This window comes from Balaenoptera acutorostrata, chromosome 9, assembly GCF_949987535.1.
Source record: "Balaenoptera acutorostrata chromosome 9, mBalAcu1.1, whole genome shotgun sequence".
Taxonomy (NCBI): domain Eukaryota; kingdom Metazoa; phylum Chordata; class Mammalia; order Artiodactyla; family Balaenopteridae; genus Balaenoptera; species Balaenoptera acutorostrata.
This window is the reverse complement of record NC_080072.1, coordinates 24,564,270-24,587,269: the sequence shown is the minus strand read 5'-3', so window position 1 is coordinate 24,587,269 and position 23,000 is coordinate 24,564,270. Positions and strand designations below refer to the sequence as shown.

General features: G+C 45.9%; 1 protein-coding gene across 5 annotated transcripts in view; it reads right to left on the bottom strand.

Annotated features, from left to right (window-relative positions):
- PAMR1 (peptidase domain containing associated with muscle regeneration 1) overlaps positions 1-23,000 on the bottom strand; it is a 170,282-nt gene that overhangs the window by 21,586 nt on the left and 125,696 nt on the right. For 4 of the 5 annotated variants that reach the window (XM_057553630.1, XM_057553631.1, XM_057553632.1 and 1 more), the window contains 4 exons: positions 21,010-21,138; positions 10,778-10,892; positions 6,721-6,938; positions 4,247-4,354 (listed from right to left, as the gene is read on the bottom strand). In XM_057553630.1, coding sequence (XP_057409613.1) covers positions 4,247-4,354; positions 6,721-6,938; positions 10,778-10,892; positions 21,010-21,138 — 570 coding nt within the window. The remainder of the gene's footprint in view (positions 1-4,246; positions 4,355-6,720; positions 6,939-10,777; positions 10,893-21,009; positions 21,139-23,000) is intronic. The other variant, XM_057553633.1, reaches the window with a different exon arrangement.

The following is a 23,000-nucleotide window of genomic DNA, read 5'->3' as shown; positions in this document are numbered from 1 at the left end:
CAGTCAATCGGGACTCTCTAGAAAAGAGAGACAGGTGGGCTTTACCTGGGAAGGGAAGCCCTCTGGGAGGACCTGATAATGAGACAGGATGGTAACCACAGCTCATCAATCCATCATCTGGAGTCTCATCAAGCCAGGTGGTGAGAATGGTGTCAGAGAGATGGTGAACAACGTGGGAAATGAGGAATTCTGGCCTCTGGTTTTGAATTGGACCGAGATCGGTGTCTTGCACCCTGTACTTCAAATCCTTCATTTGCTTAAAGGATCATCTACGTTTCCACAAAACCTTTAGGAGAGCAGTGCATTAAAGCAGCAACTATGAAGTGGTTTCCCCTCATCAGATTTGGTACTACATAAACAAAAGATGGAATTCTCATTAATATTGGCTTTGGCGCTTTTAAAGCCATTTTTTGTAAAACATATGCCTAGTCCAATTTGGACAATTTAGAATTTGAAGAATCCCAGAATGCTTCAGTTTCTTATTAATTTTGAAAGAATTTCCTCCAGGGAGGTTTGTTCGGTTTTTTGATATACTCATGAGAAAAACAATAAAGTAAAGCTTTTTTTTTTTTCTTTTTTTCTTTTCTAGATGATAGACTGCTCTGGGAAAATGGTTAACATTTGTTCAGAAATTACAAGGTAAACTGCCACAGCCAATTGTGATCATTCCCTCACTGAGTTACTTGGAATTCATGCTGAATTTCCTAAAAGGAAAAACAGACCTAAATCTTACAGAAAATAATCAAACATTTGATCCCCTACATTGATGCCAGCAAATGGCATATCAGATATCCACCACCAATATCTTCACCCAGTCACAACTATAGGGTACTAAGGGAATCACGGTTTTTGAACAACATTTTGTAAAGTAGCTAGGAAGAATTCTCTTGTCCATCTATGCTGATGTTTTGAGACCGAAAGTGATTTGAGACCAAAAGTGATTTGAGACAGGTTTTGAACCAAGCTATGAATCAGTTCATAATGACATATTTTACATTCTTTTTCGTCATGGTTAATTGTTTTGTTTTGGTTTGGTTTTTTGCTGGATAGAATAACAATGATGAGAAATCCTTTTGTGGCTCAAAAGCTACTCATAAATATTTTACTCACAACTTTTGGACCAATTTCCTTCCCCCCGCCTCCACCCCCCCCCCCCCCCCCGCCATGATTTGACCCAGCTTCTTAAAGGCATTTTGACTAATTTGGTGCTGTTTTACTTCGCTCCAATTTTACCTTTGTTTATCAAAGCTCTAATATCATACAGTTAGTTCACCAAGAATTTAAGCCTTCCTTTTTTGTCCCCCCTCTGCATCTAAAGGGTAGAGCTCAGGATTTGCCATTGTCAAGACTCCAGAATCACTCTATATACAAATTCTTGAAACAAAGGGAAAGCAACATTTCTCTTCTCCACCTTGCACACAACCCAGTGAACTTAAACGAGGCAGGAACCACAAAGCAGAACATCATTTTCTAAGAATCTGGCATAATCACACTCAGGTCAGCTGTGCCACCCCAAAGCAAGGAGTGCTTTGAGTAGAATGAAATGTACACTCAAAGACACACTACCGAAACTGGCTTCTGTCTACACTGTTAGCAAGGCAAGTTCATGAAATTAATTGAAAAAATGCATGAACTTTATAGAATGCTGTCAGACCAGGCCCCTTATATATAGGATGACCCCAAAGTTACCTGTGCACGCTAGTCAGAAGTGATGGTAGCAAACACTGCTGGCGCTCTCTCCTGGGATGCCCTTTACCTTCTCTCCCCCGCCCAGTCTATACTGTTTTACTTCCAATGGCCTGTACCTACCGACTCTTCCACTGCTCAAGGGTTATTGGAACCACTCTGGCACACGCGTAGAAACTTAAGCATGTCCTGCTCGCCCAAGGCAGCCCTTAGCCAATCACCGATTGCAGTTGGGATATGAAAGCCCAGCTGCCTTGCATTAAAGCCAGGACACAGTCTGAGATGTACTTCACATTCCAGATTCCATTGCCTGTTAACACTAAGGCTGGGATTTTGCCTGAAATCATGACTCTGCTTGGCTTCCTTCCCTTCTGGCCCAGCTTCCCCACTCCCTTACCAGCTTCTCCTGGGGGCATGTCCACACACATTGGCATGTCAGGATTTGCTTCAGGGGAACCCTGCCTAGGTCATTAGCTGCCCTCCTTGGCTTTCCCCAAATTTTGATTCCTCTTGTTCTTCCAAACGTCTCATTCCGTGCTGAGAGCTGCAGTTTGTGGCACTTGTTTTAAGTGCAGTTAGAATTTGAAGAATCTAAAGTGCAGTTTGTGGCAATTTGTTTTAAGTCTCAAACTTCTGTTAGGACACACACAGGGTCTTGGTTACCAGAGACCCTTGATAGGTGATTTCTAGTCATAGCGTTTAAGTTCCTCTCTGCCAATGGCACAGTCCTGGGTACTGCACCGCTGGGCTGGATGTCACCTGATGCTGCCATAGGCAGTGGTCAGCGTTTGTACCCTTCCCCAGCGCAATGGATTTGCCCTATCAGATACATGTTCTAGTTTCTCTCCTCTGGCAAAAGTTTGAGTCTAATATCAGAGAAGAGTCATGATCTGCCTTTCAAGAACATGAATTAGAAACTTCTACCTGCTTCTCAGTGAGTTACTTCTTTGTGTTTGTTTCTTCTTATTTCTGCTGTTTGGTTGAACCAGGGTTAGTGAGGGCTACTGTAACTGATCAAGATGCTATGGACCCTTCCCGGGTCAGGCCCCTCCCCCGTACCCTCCTCTGTAGCTCCTCTCTGAAGTACCTAGATAATAGTATCCGGTGCACATTTCCTGAGTTGTTTTACAGATGCTAAAACCACCACCAAGTGGAAGAAATTAACTACTTGATGATCATGGGCATGTAGCCCCCAGACCTACTGGCACTTAAGGACTGATAATGTTAATCCCTCTGACACCACTCTGTTACCTCACCATCAACTGATCAGAGAATTGTGCGCGAGCTGATCACATACCCTGTGACCCCCCCCTCCCTCACCTGGCCTTTAAAAATGCTTTGCTGAATCCCACTACTGGGCATATACCCAGAGAAAACCATAATTCAAAAAGACACATGCACCCCAATGTTCATTGCAGCACTATTTACAATAGCCAGGTCATGGAAGCAACCTAAATGCCCATCGACAGACATATGGATAAAGAAGTTGTGGTACATATATACAATGGAATATTACTCAGCCATAAAAAAGAATGAAATTGAGTCATTTGTTGAGACATGGAAGGATCCAGAGACTGTCATACAGAGTGAAGTAAGTCAGAAAGAGAAAAGCAAATATCGTATATTAACGCATGTATGTGGAACCTAGAAAAATGGTACAGATGAACCGGGTTGCAGGGCAGAAGTTGAGACACAGATGTAGAGAACAAACGTATGGACACCAAGGGGGGAAAACTGTGGTGGGGTGGGGATGGTGGTGTGCTGAATTGGGCGATTGGGATTGACATGTATACAGTGATGTATAATATATATATAAATATAAATGTATAAAATTGATGACTGATTAAAAAAAAAATGCTTTGCTGAAACCCTTCGGGGAGTTCCTGCTTTTCCTAGCCCTAGCTGTCCTGGACTCCTTGAAGGGTGCCCTACAATAAATGCTGCACTTTCCTTCACCACAACCCGGCATCAGTAGATTGGCTTCACTGCACGTGGGCGAGCAGACCCAAGTTTGGTTTGGTAATACTACTATGGTTCTGCTTCTGACTTCTGTCTGCAAGAACTGGAGAGTGTGGGTGACTCAGTGGGACAGCCAGGATACAGCTCAGGCAGGAGGTGGGACTTGAGTGGTGACAGCAGAAGGGGAGCCGTCCTAGAGAATGATGTGTGGAATTCCACAGCTGGCATGACTCCAAAATTTGGATCGTGGGATGGAGAGGGAGTTCAGACTCTGGGCCTCAGGTGGGTGTATGACGGTGGCTTTCTACAGTTGACACTTTCTCACCGTGTTTGAGCTCGGAATATTATTCAAGGCCACTGAAGGCGTATCTTTTTGAGAGGTATTTGCAGCAGTTGAGGACAAAACTGGGTGGTTCCAGACATCCTGACTCAAAGGTAGCCCAGCCCTCTTGAGATCCACTCAATGGGAAAGCCCACATTATCCACCATCTTAGAGGGACCATGGTAGACAGCAGGGGACAACACCCCCGGCAAGCTCCCCAAACCCTCTCCACGCCAGCCCCGTGTGACACCTTAACTCCCACTCCGGAGGCAAACTCACGATTTTCACAGTGCTGCCCGGTGTAGCCTGCCAGGCAGGCACACTTGTAAGATCCGGTGTTGTCAAGAAGGCAAGTGCCATCGTGGAAACAAGGCGACGAGGAACATGCTGTAAGAGAAAAGGCAATTTCTCTCAGTGCCCCTGTGCGGTGAGTCAGTTTCTTCACGCCTCCAGTCTTTCACTTGTTTTTTAGTCTTCCTGCAATTGTTTAACTCCTTTTATTGATATCCTGTTACCATTGTTTGAGGTTGCCTAAAACAGCTGCTCATTAATCAAATGTTCCTGATGTTATTTGATGTTTTCCAAGGCCCCAGAAGTATGCTCCAGACACTTAGAGTCTGAGACAACACACAGGCGCACCACACAATTAAAGCAGAGGCGTGCTTCACCCCCTCCTGTAGGGGCTCCGTGGGAGACAGCAGCCTTGGGTACTAGATCATCTTTTTTTTTCAAGGAAGCTCAGTATCCGGGATACTGGGGGACAGGAACCGGAAGATGATCTTCATGACACTGGTGAAAGTGTACTCAAGAATTTTCAAACACGCATTCTGTAAACAGTAGTCCCTTGAGATACTGAGAGTTATGATCTCAGATATGGTGGGGAAATGCTACTGGTGTTAAATGATAATTAACCAGATTCTCTACTGCAGAACTTCTCCGAACATTCCACATTCTAAGGGGCATTGTGAATGTCTAAGAATGCACATAACGTTCCACCTTTCACAGGCTTCTCTGACCTGAGAGACTGCATTTTACAGAGTGTCCTGGGGACTATTTTTCTACAGAGAACACTTTGGGAAACACCAGTCTGCTTGTTACCCACCAATTCCACATTCATTTACCCTGGTGTAGAAATATATCACTCGGCCAAGTTCAGCAAACCCAAATTGAGTGCTTGCTCTGTGTAAGGCAGGAGGGATACAAAGATGAACAGGAGGGCCCGCTCACCAGATCAGAGCCTTTCCAAGAAGAGTAGGCAGTGACTCTAAACTGAAGCATGATTCAGTTAGTGTCAGAAAAGAGAGAAAGTGCTAGAAGACATTCAAAAAAAGGCAAAGCCACAGCCCATCAGAACAAGGGAAAAGGCTTAACAGGGGAGGAGAAATCTGATAGGGCCTCGAAGGGTGGGACTTGATGTGCAGGAGTTGGGAGGTGGCTTTAGTCAGAGGGAATAACTTGAGCACAGGTGAGACGCTTCCGGTGTTTGAGGAACGGGAAGAGCTCTGTCTGACTGTTTGACAGTGGAGATCAGAGTTTCCAGAGTTCTGCAGGGGAGGTTGAAGAAGAGACCCTCCTAACTCTCCCCTCAGTCACAGGGTCACACGCTGGCGAGCCACTGCTGCCCCCAACCGCTGACTGCCATAAACACCCCCCGATGTATCTCAGCCTCAGCTGGTAGGGCGTCACCGAGGGGCAAGGATTCGGCCACAGGCCAACCACACCACAGCAGCAAAGCTTCTAGAACTCCCAGGCTCTGAGCAGCTGCAGAGGAGACAGACATCCCGGAAGGAGGCAGTCACACAGGAGCAACTGCTGAGAGCTCCTGTGGGACCATTCTCCGCGGGAGGAGGCTGGGGAGGGTGGGTTGTCTGCCGGTCTTGCTGAAAGGACAGGGCTGATGCCGCTACTGCCCGCCTCCCTTCCTGAGACTTCTGTATCGCACCTTCCAGAAGGAAGCTATAATGGTCAATTGCAATTTTTAAAATTCAGTATTAAAAAAATAGAACTTCCAGCTCGAGTTTATTTTGTAAAACCTGATGCAATCCAATCTCTGAGGACTGAGCACTTTGTTCATTCTGGCCAAATCCTACTTCCTAATGTGAACAGGACAGGAGGTGAAGTCAGACTCAGAGTTACTCATAAAGTAAGTGGCATTTCCTATGTAGTTTAAGACTTTGAACACCTATTTGAAAGATGACAAAGGGAGGCTCAGGGCATGCCTGGGGCAAGGCGGCTACTGAGGGCTTCCTCTGTACCAGACACTGGGCTAAGCTCTTCATCTGTTCTGTCTTCCAGCACCTCCTTAATGGAGCAGGATCTAGGGTTATGCCCTTATTCACTGATTAGGAACATGAGGCCCAGAGAAGTAGAACTTGTCCAAGCCACACGGCTTAATCTGCTAGGGACCAAAGCTAATGCTCTTAACCATGAGAGCCCCTAATAGAAGCTCTAGAGCCAAACTGTACAGATTCCTGGTTCCATCCCCAGAGCTGTGCAACCACAGACAAATTACCTGGTCTCTCTGTGCTGCAGCATCTAAACAGGGGAGTTAATAATTCTTAGCTCTGGTCCTAGTGAGCGTTTCTGAAATATCCCTTGCCATCTCTCTCTACCTTCTTAATGTGCAGGTTGCTTCAGAGAACCCAGCACGCTGGGTTTTAACAAGGCTGGGCAGGGAGAAGGGGGGTACACAGAAAGGAATGTTTGTGTGGAGCACAGCCATAAAATGCGACATTTGTCTCCCTGGCCTTTACCTGTGATCTCCTCAAAGATGGCATGGAAGCCGTCAAAGTTCTTGGAGCCATCTGAGTGGAAGAGGACGTGGAGCGAGGGGCCCGTGCTTCGGATGGGAGCTGGCCTCTCGTTGCCACAGAAACGCCTGATGATCTGACTGTCGCTGCTGTCCCCGTCACGGACCTCAACGTAGTCATACTGGCACATGTAGTCAAACTCCAGGCTCAACATGACAACCCTGTGGGTGGAGAGGGTGACAGCAGGAAACAGGTGGGCCCCGGATAGTCCTTACACCCCTGGGCAAGTTCAAGGCCAGAGGATAAACAGGTCTCTTGAAGAGTGATGCCATTGGCCTGATGTGATAGGACAATGGTCCTGGAGGACTTGAGGTCAGATACGTTTCTTTTAACGTGGGTAGGTAGGTATTCTGTGTGCAGGTGTGTGTACGCGCATGCCCAGGTGAGGGGGCGGGGCGCCACAGTCCATTCAGAGAATCTCTGCACACGCTGGCTCCTCTTCCAGGAGCACTTCTCCCCCCAGGCTGCGTGGCTGGTTCTTTCCTATCCTCGGGTCTCAGCTTAAATATTCTCTCCTCAAAGAGGCTTCCCTGACAACTCTTTCTAAAGGAGATCCATTGTTTTCTTCATAATGCGTAGATACATTTTAATTTCTCATATTTATCTCCTTGACTTCGTGAGTGTGTGTGCATGCCTGTCTCCTCCCCTTGACTGCAAATTCCTCGAGGGTAGAGTGTGACATCTGTCTTATTCCACCACTGTTTGCTTAGTGCCTAACGCAGTGCATGGCATATAGAGACAATAAACAAATATTGCTGAATAGATGACAATGGATACTCTATCGTAATTTTACAATTGGAGAGTGGAAAAGAGTATGTTGTCTTGCAAGACCAAGTAAAGGAAAAAACTCTCTGCACACTCTTCTGTCTGATGGAAGGCTCAGAAGATAATTATTCTCTTGGTAACAATTCTTGCCCCAAAGAGTAGAAAAAGTAGCACCATATCAAAATTTCAGAATTGAAAGAGATCTGATATATCTGTGATTACCTTAAAGGGGTCTTGGGTTTGGAAATACTGGGGTGCAGCAGATCAGAAAAGCAGAAGGTAACCTTAAGCTCCCATTTCCAAGAGATAAGAAAACAGGCAGTCACATCCCAGGGCAAGAGAGGAAAAGACATTTTGTAGAAGATTCCCAAGGGAATGCCTCAGTATCAAGTTCACAAAATGTACATCTGTATCTTGTCCCTCACATTTTGGAGAAGTTGGGAATAGACAGAAGAGCTCAGAACTATGACCTGAGAAGTTGGGACCTGTGCTATTTCTACCACCTTGGGTAAAAACTTCAAGTGCCAGAGTTAGAGAACAATCAGGATATTCTAAATGCACTTAAAGGTCTTACTAAAAAAGAAACCCAATCACTGAGTATGCCTAGTGTTTTTCAAAAATTTTTATCACAAAATCTTTTGCTAGGGAGTGTAAGTCTTATTAATCATACTTTGTGAAACATGCTGTAGCATGTAAGGATCTGACTTCTCATCCAGATGCCACCACCAACTCACTGTGGGCCTTGAGCAATCACTTCCTTCTCTGGGCTTTGGTATCTTACTCTAAAAAGGGTAGGAGGGGGGACAAGGCCACCACCCAACAGAGATCACAGCTTTTTCTGAAACTGAAACATGAGACATTGCAACTTGTATTTACATTCATTCATTTGTTCACTTATTCAACACATTTGTGGCAGGTCTGCAGTGTGTCAGACGCTGTTCTAGGTGCTGAAAGTACAGCCGTGTCCCAAGTAGACACAGTGCCTGCCCTCATGGAGTTCTGATCTGGGGGACAGACAATAAGCAAGGAAACCAGAAAACAAAGGAATTCCAGAGAACGTTAAGTCCTAAGAAGAAAATAAACCAGGTAAGAGCACAGAGAGTGACTGGGAGGGTAAGCTTTTTATACATATGGTCAAGGAAGACTTCTCTGCAGACGTGACATCTGGGCAGACACTTAAGTGATGAAATGGAGCCAGCCATGTGAAGGTCATGGGGAAGAGCGGTCCAGGCAGGGGAATCTGTAAGCGCAAAGGCCTTAAGGTAGTCATGAGCATATCTGAGGAACTGAAAGAAGTCAGGGATGCTGCAAGGTGGTGTGTACAGGGGAGAATGGTACGAACTGAGGTCAGAGAGGGCAGCAGGAGACATCCTGCATGGTGAGGAGTTCACATTTTATTCCAAGCCTGTGAGGAAGCCACTGGAAGGTTTCAGCAACACGACAATAATTTTACTGAGGATTTTAAAGGATCACTCCAGTCACTCTGAAGAGAGGAAATGGCAGAGCTAGCAAGAGCGGAAGCAGGGAAGTCAGTCAGGAGGCCACGAGAGAATCCAGGTGAGACATGGTGGTGGTTTAAAGTAGAATGTTGGCAATAGAGACAGTGTGGATGGACTTGAGATTATTTTACAAGTAAGGAAGTAGATTTTGTGATGACCCAGCTGTGGTAGGTGATGGAAAAGGGGGACATCAGGGATGACTGCCAGCTTTTGGGCTGAACACTAGGCTTCAGAGTATTTATGTCCTTATTAGTATCCCTGGCCAGCAGGTCCAGGTTTGACTGGCAGGAAAGAAATCTACATATTTCCAATCCTTCCTAGGGCCCTTTCCCGGGCAGGTGATGTGCTTCTCAATCCTTCCACCATTTTGGATTTTTGTTTGGCGGGGTTGGGGGGAGGGGATTTATTTTGTATCCTGTATCTCGGAGAAGCTCTTTAGAGGCCCCTGAGGGGACCCACTGGTTCTGGTCCCTGAGCTGCTGAAAAATTAACATGTGGCATTTAACACCTGCCCTTATCATCCTGCCAGACCCCGCCTGGAGCCCATTCAGCAGAACCGTGTGGCCTCTCACTTGCTCCTTGAATTAACCTTCCTCTGGGAAAGTCCACTTAACGAACCTTACTCCTAACCCCAGGGCCTGAGGGAGCAAGAAGACCAGCTACTAAAGGGCAGCTTTGATGAGGAGGATTGAGAAGGGGACCTGATTTGCTGCATCCTTCCAAGCGGGTATCCCCTCCTGAAGGACAGAGCACCATCGAGGAGCCAGCTGGCATGTGGTAACCTCCAGGTGCATTGATCCACCCAGAAAATACCTACTGAAAGCCTGTGCCCTAGAAGATTAGAGGTTTCCATCACCGCCAACCTCCCCACTGGTTAGAAAAGGGAAGAGCTAGGTGGACAATGTCCCTAGATGTCCCAGGGGGTGAGTGGGCCACTCTGCTTCCCTAGAGAGGAAGAGCAGAGGTGCTTGCCAGGGGAGAGAAGATACCCTGGCGGCAGGGAGCAGTTCTTTCAACTTTATTTATGCAACAAGAGTCCACCAAGCACCTGTGGTGTGTACCGGGTCCTGTTTCGGGCACCTGGATGCAGCACTGAGGAGTTCCCACAAAACAGGATGCACTCGTGTTATTTATCTATAGTTACAATAAACCTGGGTCTATACTTTGGACTATGGCATCAATTAGTCACATTTGTGAGGACCCCAAAGCTCCATAAGAAGAATCAGCTTATCTTCCACGCATGTGAAACAATCAGTTTATTGGTTGCAGGGGTGGTGGTTGTCTTCTGAGGACAGCAATGAAAGGAGATGTGATGAGCATAAACCCCAACCTAGAGTGCAAATTCCTTAAAGGTTAGACCTGTCCTTATTTCTTCCCTTCCCTCCCATAGCGTCTAGTCCAGTACTGAGTGAACAGGAAGACTTGGTCAAGATCTGGGGGTTGGGGGATAGATTGCTCTCGGTGTTCTGCTGTGCTGGTATTAGCCTTGGGTCACCATCACCCGAGTCTCACTGTCCTCGGGCAGTGAATGACAAACATCTAGTTGACCGTAGCTACCCAGGCCTTATCCCACAAAATCACTGAGAGGTAAAGGAAAAGATTCTAATATACATTTTCTGCTTTTAAAAATGAAGTTCTGATGATTAGCCCTCGGTCACTAGGATCCAGGACCTTTGGTCCTGTTACTGTGTTCCCTTATAACCTCAGACTCCCTAATTCTGACCCCAGCCCCTTACCTTAGCTGGATGACAAACCCAGGTTTGGCGTGAATGGTCCATTCGCAGTGAGCATTCAGGGGGTAGCTCTCCAACAAAATCTGACCCTTCGGGACTCGTAGAACCTGGCCACATCCTAAGAAGAGAAGATTGGGGCATGGAAATTGGAGTCAACAACAAAGAGATGGTAAAAGGTCTCAAAGCCGCTGAGCTCATCCCACACCCTTGAGAACAGAATGTAGAAGGATATTTCTATTTCTCAAGCACCTGGCAATGTGCTAGGCAATTGGCAGTGAATTGTTAATTCATTTAATCCACCCAACAGCTTGAGAAGAGAAGTAGTATCATTCCAGTTTTCCAGATGGAAAAATGGATAACCAGAGATTAAATAAATAACTTGTCTAGCTACTAAGTGACAAAGCAGAGATTTAAACCTGCGTCTGAATGTAAAGTCCAAGCCACTCTCTCACCTGCCTCTCCAAGACTGCCACATGCCAGCCTGCTGCTGCCACCTTACTGGGCTCAGAAAGCAGGCCCTCCCCGCAGCTCTACATGGGACACTGTGGCCTTTGTCCGGAGTCTAAATCTGCATAAGACCCTTTGGTCTGTGTTCCCTGCACATTCTCTACCCCACAAATATAACCCCAAAGCAACTCCTTCCTGACCCCCCTCCATCCATTTAGAAAATGTATGTATTAATTTGTTCTATGAGCAACTACGTGATCAACACCTCTCTAATGCACGACACCTGCAGGGAGACAACACCTGCAGGAACTCCAACCATTTGGACTGGGTTAGTGGTTTTCAATTTTTTTCTACCTCCCAAGCCCTTTTTTTTTTTCAGACAAACTCTTATGAAGACCACCAATTTAATTTTTAAAAATGGATCCAAAAGGGGCTCCTGGTTGAAGCAGAAGCTGGGGCCCCAAGCCCTCCACTCTCACTATCACCTTGGTCTCCTGAGTTACCTCCAAGGAATCCCCAAGATTTGAAAACCACGGCACAGAGTCTCCATTAAATTATATCATATCTTCTAGTGTTAAGCAGAGATGTGTAAGATGCACCTTAGTTTTACAAAAGAGCTTGGGGGAAATGTCTTGAATTGGTGTTATAGGAAAAAAAGTTATCTGGGTCATGTAAATAAACTATATTTTCTACCAGAGTTGGCAAACTATGATCCATGAGCCAAATCCGACTTCCTGCCTGTTTTTTAAATAAAGTTTTATTGGCACAGAGCCACACCCATTTTTAATGCATTGTCTAAGGTCAGTTTCCAGCTATAATGGCAGAGTTGAGTAGTGCAAAAAGAGACAGTAGAATCCACAGAAATGAAAATATTTACCATCTGCCCCTTTACAGAAAAAGTGTATTTAACTCTGTTCTACACAGAACCCAGTCTGACCTCATAAATTCTGGACATGCGGTTATCTTCAATAACCTCCCCAAATAAATTCTCATTGCTCAAAAGAAAAATATGAACATCAGTGGATGGTGCCTCATGGCAGGATGTTAGTAATATTTCTACAGTGTTAGGAATACAGCCCAAACTCTGCTTTTGACAAGCTGTGAGGTCTGAAGCTTGTGACTTTTGCAAAACTGACTGCTAGGCAGCATGAGTCATCTCATCATTAGGATGTTTATTGCTGCTGCCCGGCTCCACATGGGAAACATCTTCCACCACTTTCCACGTGGGACTTTTGTCTGGGCCAGGCCTCCATTCTCTCTCTCTGCAATTCCAACCTCCTCGCATCCATCCTTGTCTCCCAACATTCCATTCTCCGCATAGCAGCCAAAGCCACCCTTTAAATAAATAAATTAGATCACATTACTCTCTCGACTCGACCCTCCAAAGGCTGGCCACCGTGCCTCACCTTCCCACAGCACCCGCGGCCCTGCCTTGCGGACCGCCTAGCCCTGCCCTCTGCCCGGTTTCTACCACCACCCATCTGCTCCTCATGCAGCTCCAGCCACACAGCCTCCTTTCTGTCCCAGCTCCAAGCCTTGCACCCACTGCTCCCTTAACCTACAAGGTTCATCTTCTTCCACATCTCCCTCCTTTGGGAATTAAGCTCAACAGCTGCTTCTTCAAAGAGGACTTCCTGGACCACCCAGCTAAAATGGACCTTCACGTTTCTACAGTCACTGCCTTTTACTCGATTTTGTTTTCTTCATAACACACATCACTATCTGAAATTATCGAGCTTATTTGCTTACTCCCTTTGGTAGAGCTGGGACTTCTCTAGCTTGTACACCTAGAACGGAAACTGGCATATAACAGGTGCTCAATAAAGAGCTGTTGAATGAATGAATGATGACATTGTGACAGGCCAGGGACTGGCTAAAAGACTTACACACATTCTCTTGTTTAATCCTCACAAGAAACCTGGGAGAACGATATTCATCTCCCCAGTCCCCAGACAGGAACACTAAGGATGGGAGAAGTTAGGTGACTTCCCCACAGCTGGATGGCCAGGAAGTCGGAAGACTGCAGACGACTGTTCTAACTGCAGAGCAGTGGTTACGACGGGACTTCGGAGTCCCGCTGTCATCGGTTTGAGTCTCAGCCTTAGCGTCACGGGCTGTGTGGCCTTGGGCAAGTTTCTTCATCTCGCAGAACCTCAGCAGACCTGAGCCAAATGGGAGTAAAACTAGCACCTACTACATACGTTTTGTGAGACTTGAATCGGATTACTCACATGGAAAGCAGTTAGCAGAAAACTCAGCAAATGTTAGCTGTTGCTAGTTGGTGGCAGAGCAGGGATTTGAACTTGGATCTGTCTCGTACCAAGGCTGGGTCTCTGCTAGTGCATTAAACTGTCGTAGGGTTTCCTGACCCAGCCTTCTCCCACTCCGTTTTGAAGCAGCAGGATTCTTCCACCACCACCCGTCCCCCAAATACATTGAATCTCTGCCCCAGCCCCCAACTTTCGGAAGTGCACGTGCTTTCTTCCTGCATACCTCACACTCCTCATCGCCCTCATCCGCCCATCTGCTGCCCGGCTACGGAAGCGATACATTGGGTGTGAGAGACAAAAAAAGAAACCTTCCTGCACAGTCTCCGCCCCCTCTGCGACTGGCAGCCTCCCAGCCACAAGGTGTTAAATCCCAGCTCCGCAGCAAACCTCCTGCAGGGGCCCCAAGTCAGAATCAGCAGCAGATGCCGCCAGCCTGCTTCTGGTTTCTTCCCTGGAATCAGACAGCAGTGTCACTGCCCTCCCACCCCTCAGGTCCACGGGGAGCTGGTGCCCCTCCCCAGGCAAGCATTTGTGGCAAAACCACGCGGTCTTTGGCCAGCCCCAGGGTCTCATGGGGCCTCCGGAGGGCCGGGAGCCCCACCCACCCCGGGGGGCTGGCCCCCGGCCACGTGAGATGCAAGACCACTTGTTCCTGGGGCCCAGGGGCCGTCCTTCAGAAGCAGCCAGGACTCCCAGCCACATGTGACGCCTCGGTCCTTCCTGATGTTTTCCTTCTCACTCCAGAGGGGAGGGCAGAGTCGGTCCCAAGAGCGGGGACAAGTTCCAAGCAGCCAGAGACAAAGAGGCCACTTCTCAGAAATGTGCTCTGGGGGGAGGGTATTGGGCACTGGGAAAAGGAGAAGGAGCTCTGCTCCCTCCTCACACCAAGCGACTCCCACCTCCACGTGGGCGTCCGAGTCCGAGTCCGAGGGCCCAGGCGCAGGGCAGACTCACTGCACCCTCTGTCTAGGGCAGAACACTGAACACAGGTGAGCGTCCCCGCCTAGGAAGTACGGCTGGCCAACCAAGCAGGTGGTCCTGAGTCTGAAAGACCAGAGAGGCAATGGCCCAGACGAAGTGCTCTGATTCCCTGACCATGTCTTGCTGCAAGGGAAGAGGGTGTGTGTATGTGTGCGTGTGTGTGTGTGTGCACGTGCATGTGTGTGCAGGGAATTTTGCCAGCCAAGCCAGACTGTCCCCTGGGATCTCGAATCCTGGACTCATCTCCAAGGCCGCCCCCTCCCCCATCTTTCCCCATGGCTACAAACCCAGACAAGAGAGAGAGCCGGATAGACTCTGCCTTACAGAGCTGAAAGGAAACCTTCATGAATTTCTAAACTAGAAAGAGAGCTGGAAGGTTCCCAGCAAAAATGAACACCCCCAGCATTCAGACAAGTCTTGTTATCTCCAGCTGGGGGAGCAAGGAGGGAGGGGCAGGAGAGAGACACAACATACTTCCGAGAAGCAGTGTTTTTTTTTTTTTTTCTTTAATCTTTCCTCTTGGATGGGGGCGGGGGAAGGAGTAAAGACAGCATTCTGACCTAAAAAGCCATTTGCACTTTCCTTCCTCCTTCAAATAGCACTCAGGAGACAGGACTCACAATGGTTAAGTGGCGGCCTGGAAGCCCGACCAGGTCCTAATCTCAGTTCAGATTTTCCTAGCTGTGTGACCCGAGACAAGTTCTCTAGATTTTCCAAGCCAAGGTTCCCTCATGTGGAAATAAGCATAATAGGAGTACCTACTACCATGTTGTTGTTGTTGATAAGTTCTTATTTGTTTGAGGATTAAATGAGATAGATATTGTATGTAAAGCATTTAGCAAAGTGCCTGGTACACAGAAATCCTCAGTAAATGGCAACTAATACAGTCGCGTCTCGAGTCTTGTCTGGATATGAGACACAAATTTGGTACAAGAATCACAGGTGACAGCCCAGGTTCTGTCTGACCCACCGCTCCAGGGCTCCTAGGAGCCTCTTTACATCATCGGCTGAAGCCCTAAAGTCTGTAGGCCCGGGAGCTCGGACAGTGATGGCAGCACAAAAGCCTGGATGAGGACATGGGAAGGACCAGGAGCCGGAAGGAAGCTCACACATTCCATGTGATTTGGTTCATCCTACCCTGACCTGCTAGGCCCTCAGACAGGCACTCGGAGTGAGGACCTCACAGGCCTCTCACATCAAGAGGTGGTTTAGTATAGAGGATGAGAGACTGGGCCCTGGGGCCCAACCTCTGAATTGGCATCTTGGCTTTGCCACTTACCAGGTGCATGACAGCAAGCAGGAAAGTTACTCAGCCCCTCTGTGCCTCAATGCCTTCACCTATAAAAGGCTGTGATGAGGATTAATGAGTTTGTACATGAAGGTACTTAGAACAATAGCTGGTTCAAAATAAGTGCTAAGTGATGGCTTTTGTCAGGGACTCAGGTCTTCATTAGATGTCCAGGAATGACTTCATGGCTCATCCTGTGATTTGGCCTACAATCCCAACCAATCTGATACTTTATAATGGTGGTTTAAATGTTTGTCTCCTCCATGACACAGTTCTGTGAGAGCAGGGACCTTGTCTGTCTTGCTCACACCTTTGTATGCATCGAGTAGGTGCTTAATTAATTGTTAACTGAATGAATGACTATGCCAGATTAAATCGAACATCTCCCTGCCCAATCAAACCATTTTTGAAGCCCCTCCTCCCATACCAATGGTCCTGAGAAGATAACCTCCTCATGGCCAGTGTATATTCTCTTGTCCCTTGGGAAGTTCTGTTTTATTATTTTTTCCTCTCTGGCCCTACATTGATTTCCTTCGCAACAAAGAAAAAGAAAAAGAGCTCCCTTCAAGGCTCTGGTTTAGTAATAATACCAGTAGCAACTACCATTTATTGAGCACTTACTATATACCAGACTCCATATTAAGGAATTTTATAGACAGCACTTCAGTTAACCCTCACAAAAATCCTCTGAGGGGGCACTATTATTTTCCCCATTTTGTAAATGAGGAAACAGATTTACAAAGATTGGGTAACTTTGCCCAAAGTCACGTCACGGGAGAGATTAAAATCCAGGTCCTAATGGTTCCAAGCCCAGCTGTTAACTACCACATAATGCCATCCCCAATTTGTTCCTAATTGGGCATTGTTCCTTTCCTGGAAGTGTCGCGACACAAAAGCCCAGAGGAAGCTGAGCCCGTCTTCAGTAACTCCACCCAGGTGACTCTATGCTCTCCCAGGAGGACGGCTCCTTCAATCAGTAAATCAGTCACACACAGATTTGTGAACCTTTTCTCTCCCTCCCCCTCTCCCTCCCGCTCTCCCTCCTTCCTTCTTTTCTTCCCTCCTTTCCTCCCTCCCTCTCTCCCTCTCCTCCCTCCTTCTCTCTTCCCTTCCTGTCTCCCTCTCCCTCTCTCTCTCTTTCTCATTGGCTCTTGATCATTCCTGGTTATGGCTCAAGGACCAGCCTGATATTCCAGCCCCACAAACATTTTTGGTCACAGCTGATGGTCAGTTCCTCTGCTCCTCTGCTTCTATCTATAATATAACTAAGAAAAGAAAACAGTGTTAAGGGCCTATAATCTCTCCCCATAAATCCTCTCTCATCTAGGTTGCTTTCCTAACCTTCTTACCTCCCCTAGAGCCTTTGGGGCCCAAAGGGTTGGCATCACTTCAGTGCTACCTAGAAGCGTGGCATCCGGGTGGCTCTCAGGCCCTCTCACGCTCATCTCATTTGGTGGCTTAGGAACTTGGTCTGAAGGCCAAGTTAAATAAACTTCACTCTGGAAGTCAGCAGAGTGGTTCCACTTAAGAACTCAACTTTCCTGTTTAAGAAGCTTTGAAAGGAAGCCTTGATTTTGACTTTAGAGATCAGTGTCTCTCACGGCCAGCACCAGATCACAGTTCCTAAATACCATTCCCCACAAAAGGAACCAGGATTCGTGGAGAAACGGCTGGTTCCAGGACCTGTATGTAAACAATCAAGGTGAACTTGAAACATTTTGGGAGAGGGTGGGGCGGTACGGTGGCCAAGAAGCAAGGAAGTGCTCAGAGAATGATGTGATGAAGTGGGCTTAAAGGGTCTTCGGTGGCCAATTCTGGGACAATTTGAGCATTAAAAAATGATGGTAGCGCTATGAAACGTGGCGAAAAAAAAGAAAATTCATGAATCCATAGTGCAGAAGAAGAGAGAGCAGGCCAAATGTGGGGAAATGATAATAATGGGTAAATCCAGGTAAAGGATGAATGAAGTATTCTTTCAACTTTCTGTGTATTTAAAACTTTTCAAAATAGAAAGTTGGAGAAAGAAGGAATCAGCTTCTTAGCCTGAATATTCTGAGATTACTAAACCAACATTTCCTGGCCAGGAAGATGTGAAGAAAGTTGTCTCCTGGGCTCAGTGACCGCCAGCCCTTCTCCAATTCTCTTGGTTAATGGAACTTGTCAATGGTTATGAATCAATCAATCACCTAATGGATTTTAAGACTCTAAGTAGTTAGGTTAATACCAACTGTGACAAGCATTGTCAAGGACGGTGAGCAAATAAAGGTGCTACCACGACTGCTCAGTACTGAATGCTCTATAACTCAAATATAAAAGAGGCTGATACTTTCTGGCATTTGCACTCCTCTTTCCTTCTAAGGTTCTATATGACATTCAGGAAAAAATTCCAGGGCTCTACAATGGTGCTCAGCAGGAAGCCTTCCTCCTCCAGGATTAAAGGGCCTGAAAGGATCGCTTGGGCGCCATCTACTGGGCAAATGCTTGCACTGCCACCTGGCTCCCACACTGTGCCCCAGCTGTGCACAGACCACCCAAGTGCTCAGCTGCCCCTTAACAGAGGCAGGCAGCACGGTGCCCAGCACTGAGCAGGCATTCAACAAATACTGAAATGAATTACTTCCTCTTATGAATTCCCTTCACATTTATTTAGTGCCAGTATGAGCTGTAGGTGATAAGAACCTAATAACATCCTATTGATGTCTTCTTAGGGTCAAGCCCCGTTTCCACGAATGTACGGTAAACTCACGGAGGGTTCATTGTATTCTCTGGTGACCAGCCCAGTGATCCATAAGAAATGCTTCCTTCGTGTATGTGGCTGTGATCAGATAATATCCATAACTGGGTGGAATGAAGACAGGGATCAGGTAACATACACTGTATGGAATGAGGCTTTCAGAACAAACATCATGGAATTGAACAAGCATAACTGAACCAACACAGAATGAGATAGGAGTATGACCATTACTTTGTTTGTTTCATAGCATTGACCACACTCTTATTTTGTTTTGGTTTTTGTTTTGTTTTGTTTTGTTTTTTGGTCTCTCCTCTCTAATTTTCAAGCTCTAAGATGGGAGTGACTACATCTGTCTTGCTCATCGTTGCACCTGGAAGCATTCATTCAAGAAACATTTTTTGAATGGTTATGGGTAGATTTATTCATTAAATTTTTTTGTAATGAATGGGGGCATGTGTGCTCCGCTTTGCCTGCCTAGTGGTGATGACCAGTTGCCCTGAGCCAGTTCTGCTGTCCTTGAGAAGGCTTTGATCCTACACATGGACACCATCACTAATCCAACCAATCAGACTCCATACACAGTCAGCTCTTACACTGAGGCTAAACCCAGGACTCAACCAATAGGTACCACTTGGAAAGACACACCTACAGGATTTCTTTGGGCAAATGCAGTCCTTCTGTCTTTGACCTCCTGCATGCAAATATTCTTCCCCTGCTCTGCCTTGTCCGCTAAACAAACCCACTTACTCACACAGAGTGTTTAGAGTATTGTTTAGGAAATATTTGTACCCTTCCCCTTGGGATGGAATATACTCTCATACTTGACTGATTTGGGGATTAGCCATGTGACTTCCTTGGAATATGAGTGAACGTGATGTGAGCAGAGGCCTTAAATGTGGCTGTGTGTTTGGCTTGGCCTCTTGTGCTTCTGTGACCCACTCTGAGAAGACCATACCCCAAGTTGCCCCTTTGGTCTGAGCCCTGAACCCTAGAGTTCAACCCAGGCCAACCCAGCTGGAACCAGTTAAACCCCAGCCAACTCACAGACCCGGGATAGAGAAAAATACACATCTGTCCTTTTGAGGTTGTTTGTTACACAGCAAAAACTGACTAGTCTATATGAACACATTATCACCACCACCCCTGAAAGCTTCAACTTAGAAATTCTGTTCTCTGACCACAATACCTCTTCCATCTACATGTTCCATTGCTTTATGATCACTAAGCCTGCTTTTCCATCTCATCAAGACCTCCAGTCCCTATTCTCTTTACCAGGTTCTTTTTGGTTTCATGTCCTACCCAACCTGGATCCCTGGACAATCACGTCTCAGCCAACTCTTAGATCAACCAAATGACTGCTTTTATTCATCTCTGCTACCATGCTGCTAGAGAGCATCAACCACCTGTCCTGGCTGCATCACCTACACAGGAGTTCCAGCTTCAACTGGGTCCTCAGCCTTGCTTGGACATGCTTTAAATTATCGCTAGCTGGTGCATTTCCTCATTCATCACGTGGCTGTCCCAAAACTTTGGTACTCTCAAACCTCAGCTTCCCTTCTACTCTGCTATCATTAGAGATTTCATATCTTGCTTTGCAGAGAAAACAGAGCTATTAGGAAGAACTCACCACTGGGAGGTAGGTGAGTACTGTGGTTGAGAATAAGGGGTCTGAAATCACATAGACTTAGGTATCTTCCTCACCCTTTGCCCTAGACTCTTGCATTTTGCGACAGGTTTGATCAAGCAAAGAACACCAATAGCACTCCATCCTCTATTTCTGCAGAAGGGAAATATCGTTCATAAGAGTAAAATTATTTAGACTCTAAGACCATCCTGACTGCTCCTGATTCAAATAGGAAACGTGTAAAATAGGCTTAACGAAATAATGACAGTTTGTACATTGCTCCAGATACTGACTCTCAGTTGCTGCAGAGACGAATCTTAAACTGAGACAGGTTAGATTTCCACTCCATTTTCAAAGGATTATTGACTCACAGGGGAACCCTAATAAAGATTTTAGTAATTCTTGGAGATCAAGCAGAACCCAGAAAGAATCCCTTTCCTGGGACAAGTCGCATGCTGACAATTTGATGTGGGTTCCAGGAATTTAACTCAGGATTCAAGAAGGCTTCCAATAGAAATTCATATGTTAAATGCACTACAGACTTAGCATTTTTGAAGCCTTAGTCACTGCTTGCTGACCAATGACAACACGCAGTTGCTTCTCAGTGGACATGAGGCATGCTCTGTGCAGAATGCATTGGCTTCATTTCAGAGAGAGGGGAAGATTTAAGAGCAGACAGAAACCTCCCGTGGCCAATTCCAAACAGAAGTCCACAATCCACACCCAACAGATGGAAACACATCTTTGCTTTTTACAGTCTTACCTAGAAAGCCCTCTGACCACCAACTTTCCAGAACTCAAGAGTCCAACAAGATAAACCTTAGTCCATGGCAAAGTTGAGACTTTAAAGGAGCACACGCTAGAGACGGAGCTATGTCAGGGTCTACTCACGCATGCAGTCTCCTCCGTACCAGCCCGCGTGGCACTCTGCACAGTAGATGCCCTTCACGTAGAAGTCATCCAGAGTACCCCCCCACGAGCCGTTTCGGCACGTCTTGCAGTTTTCAAAGATGGTACAACCTGAAATTTTTCCAAGCAGAAGGGTGTTAGATTAAGCACATGCAGGTTCTGATCGGCTGCACAAGAGAGAAACTATGGACCTTCCCAGGACCTTGTCTCAACTAAGGGCATCTGGACCTAGAAAGGTGCCAAAGCCCTTAGGAAAAAATGCTCATTCCTAGGAAGACGCTAGAGGCACCAGAATTCAGACTGAGGAGTTTAGGAGGGTGGTCTGAACCATCTTCCTAGTTAGTGGCTGATGGCTTTTTTTTTTTTTAATTCCATTTCTGGTCATAATTATGAACTTTAAGTTTCAATAAAACACAATGCTACTTAAAATTATTTTGTAATCGCTATGTTTTATAAAGCAAATAACATTGATGAAAATACCTCCAAATTTAAGACTAATTGACAGCAAATGCCTATTACTATATGAAAACCAAATCTAAATTACACTGTTGTTTGTACTGAAGGAAGACCCTCTTGCTGGTTGTAAATTTTTCACGTTTTACAAGGGTGTCATATCTCACGTAACATCAGTAACCTGAAAAGTACTATGAGATATCAAAAATATTTAGTAATAAGCTTCCAGACTGACTGCACATTTTGGTTCTAATGCATTAGTTTTTAAAAAGTCTACATGGAGATAATTCACATACCATAAAATTCCCTCCTTTAAAGTGTACAATTCAGTGGGTTCTAACATACCCCAGAGTTGCGTAACCATCACTATTCTCTAACTTTAGAACATTTCATCACCTTCCCCACAAAAGACCCCATACTCATTAACAGTCACTCGCCATTCGCCAATCCCCACCCCCGGCCCTAATCCCTGGCAACCAGTAATCTACCAGTCATTTCATATGAATGGAATCATACAATATATGGCCTTTTGTGTCTGGCTTGTTTCATTTGTGGCTAATGTTTTAATGCAAAACGAAATAACCTGTAGTAAAAGGTAGAATCCATCAATACAGGGTATTTTTTCTCTTTATAAAAATATTACATGTTTATTATGGAATATTTAGAAAATTCAGACAAGCAAAAAGAATTCAATTAAAAACACCAAAAATTCCATCACCCAGAGAAAATGATCAGTAATTCCCTCTCTATACATGAACACATTTTTTTAAAATTAGGCTTATACTATATACTGTACATTCTGCTTTTAATAACTCACCTTTTAATTTAATAATAGATAGTAACCATCTTCCCATTCCATTAAATATTCTTCTATGGCATATACTTCTATAACCACAGTGTGCTGTCGGAAACAACCTTAACGCCTAATAATGGGCTCACCCTGGAAGGTGTCAGGCTCCCCCCTACCAGCAGGCCACACCAGAGAGGGTTGAGCAGACCCTAGTCAAGGGTTATTTTTAAAACATGGTCTCCTGAGGGGTGGGGGACAGTGAGGAAAGGTAGAGATAATCCAATCCCACTTATTAAAACGGAGCGCTAAGTTCTGGCGCCTCCACTGTCCAGCTGTGTGTCCTTGAGCAAATTGCTTAAGCTCTCTGTACCTCAATGTCGTCATCTGTAAACCCAGGGTTAAAAACCGTGCCTACCTCATAAAGCTGTTTTAGAAATTAAATTCACACATATAAAGGGCCTGGCACATAGCAAGTACCCCCAAAACATGAACTATTATGTTATTCTGCATTCCCATACCTCCTCTTGGCTTATCCCCACCATAGCATATAGCATGCTCAGTTTTAACTGCCTACTGTCTGTTTTCCTGTACAGACTGAAGTTAGGGACTGCACCATGTTCAACATTATATCCACCCCCACTTAATACAGTATCTGGCACATAATAAGTGTTCCAGAAATATTATTATTTGAGATTTGAGCGAATAAATAAATGGATAGATGGATGGTTGA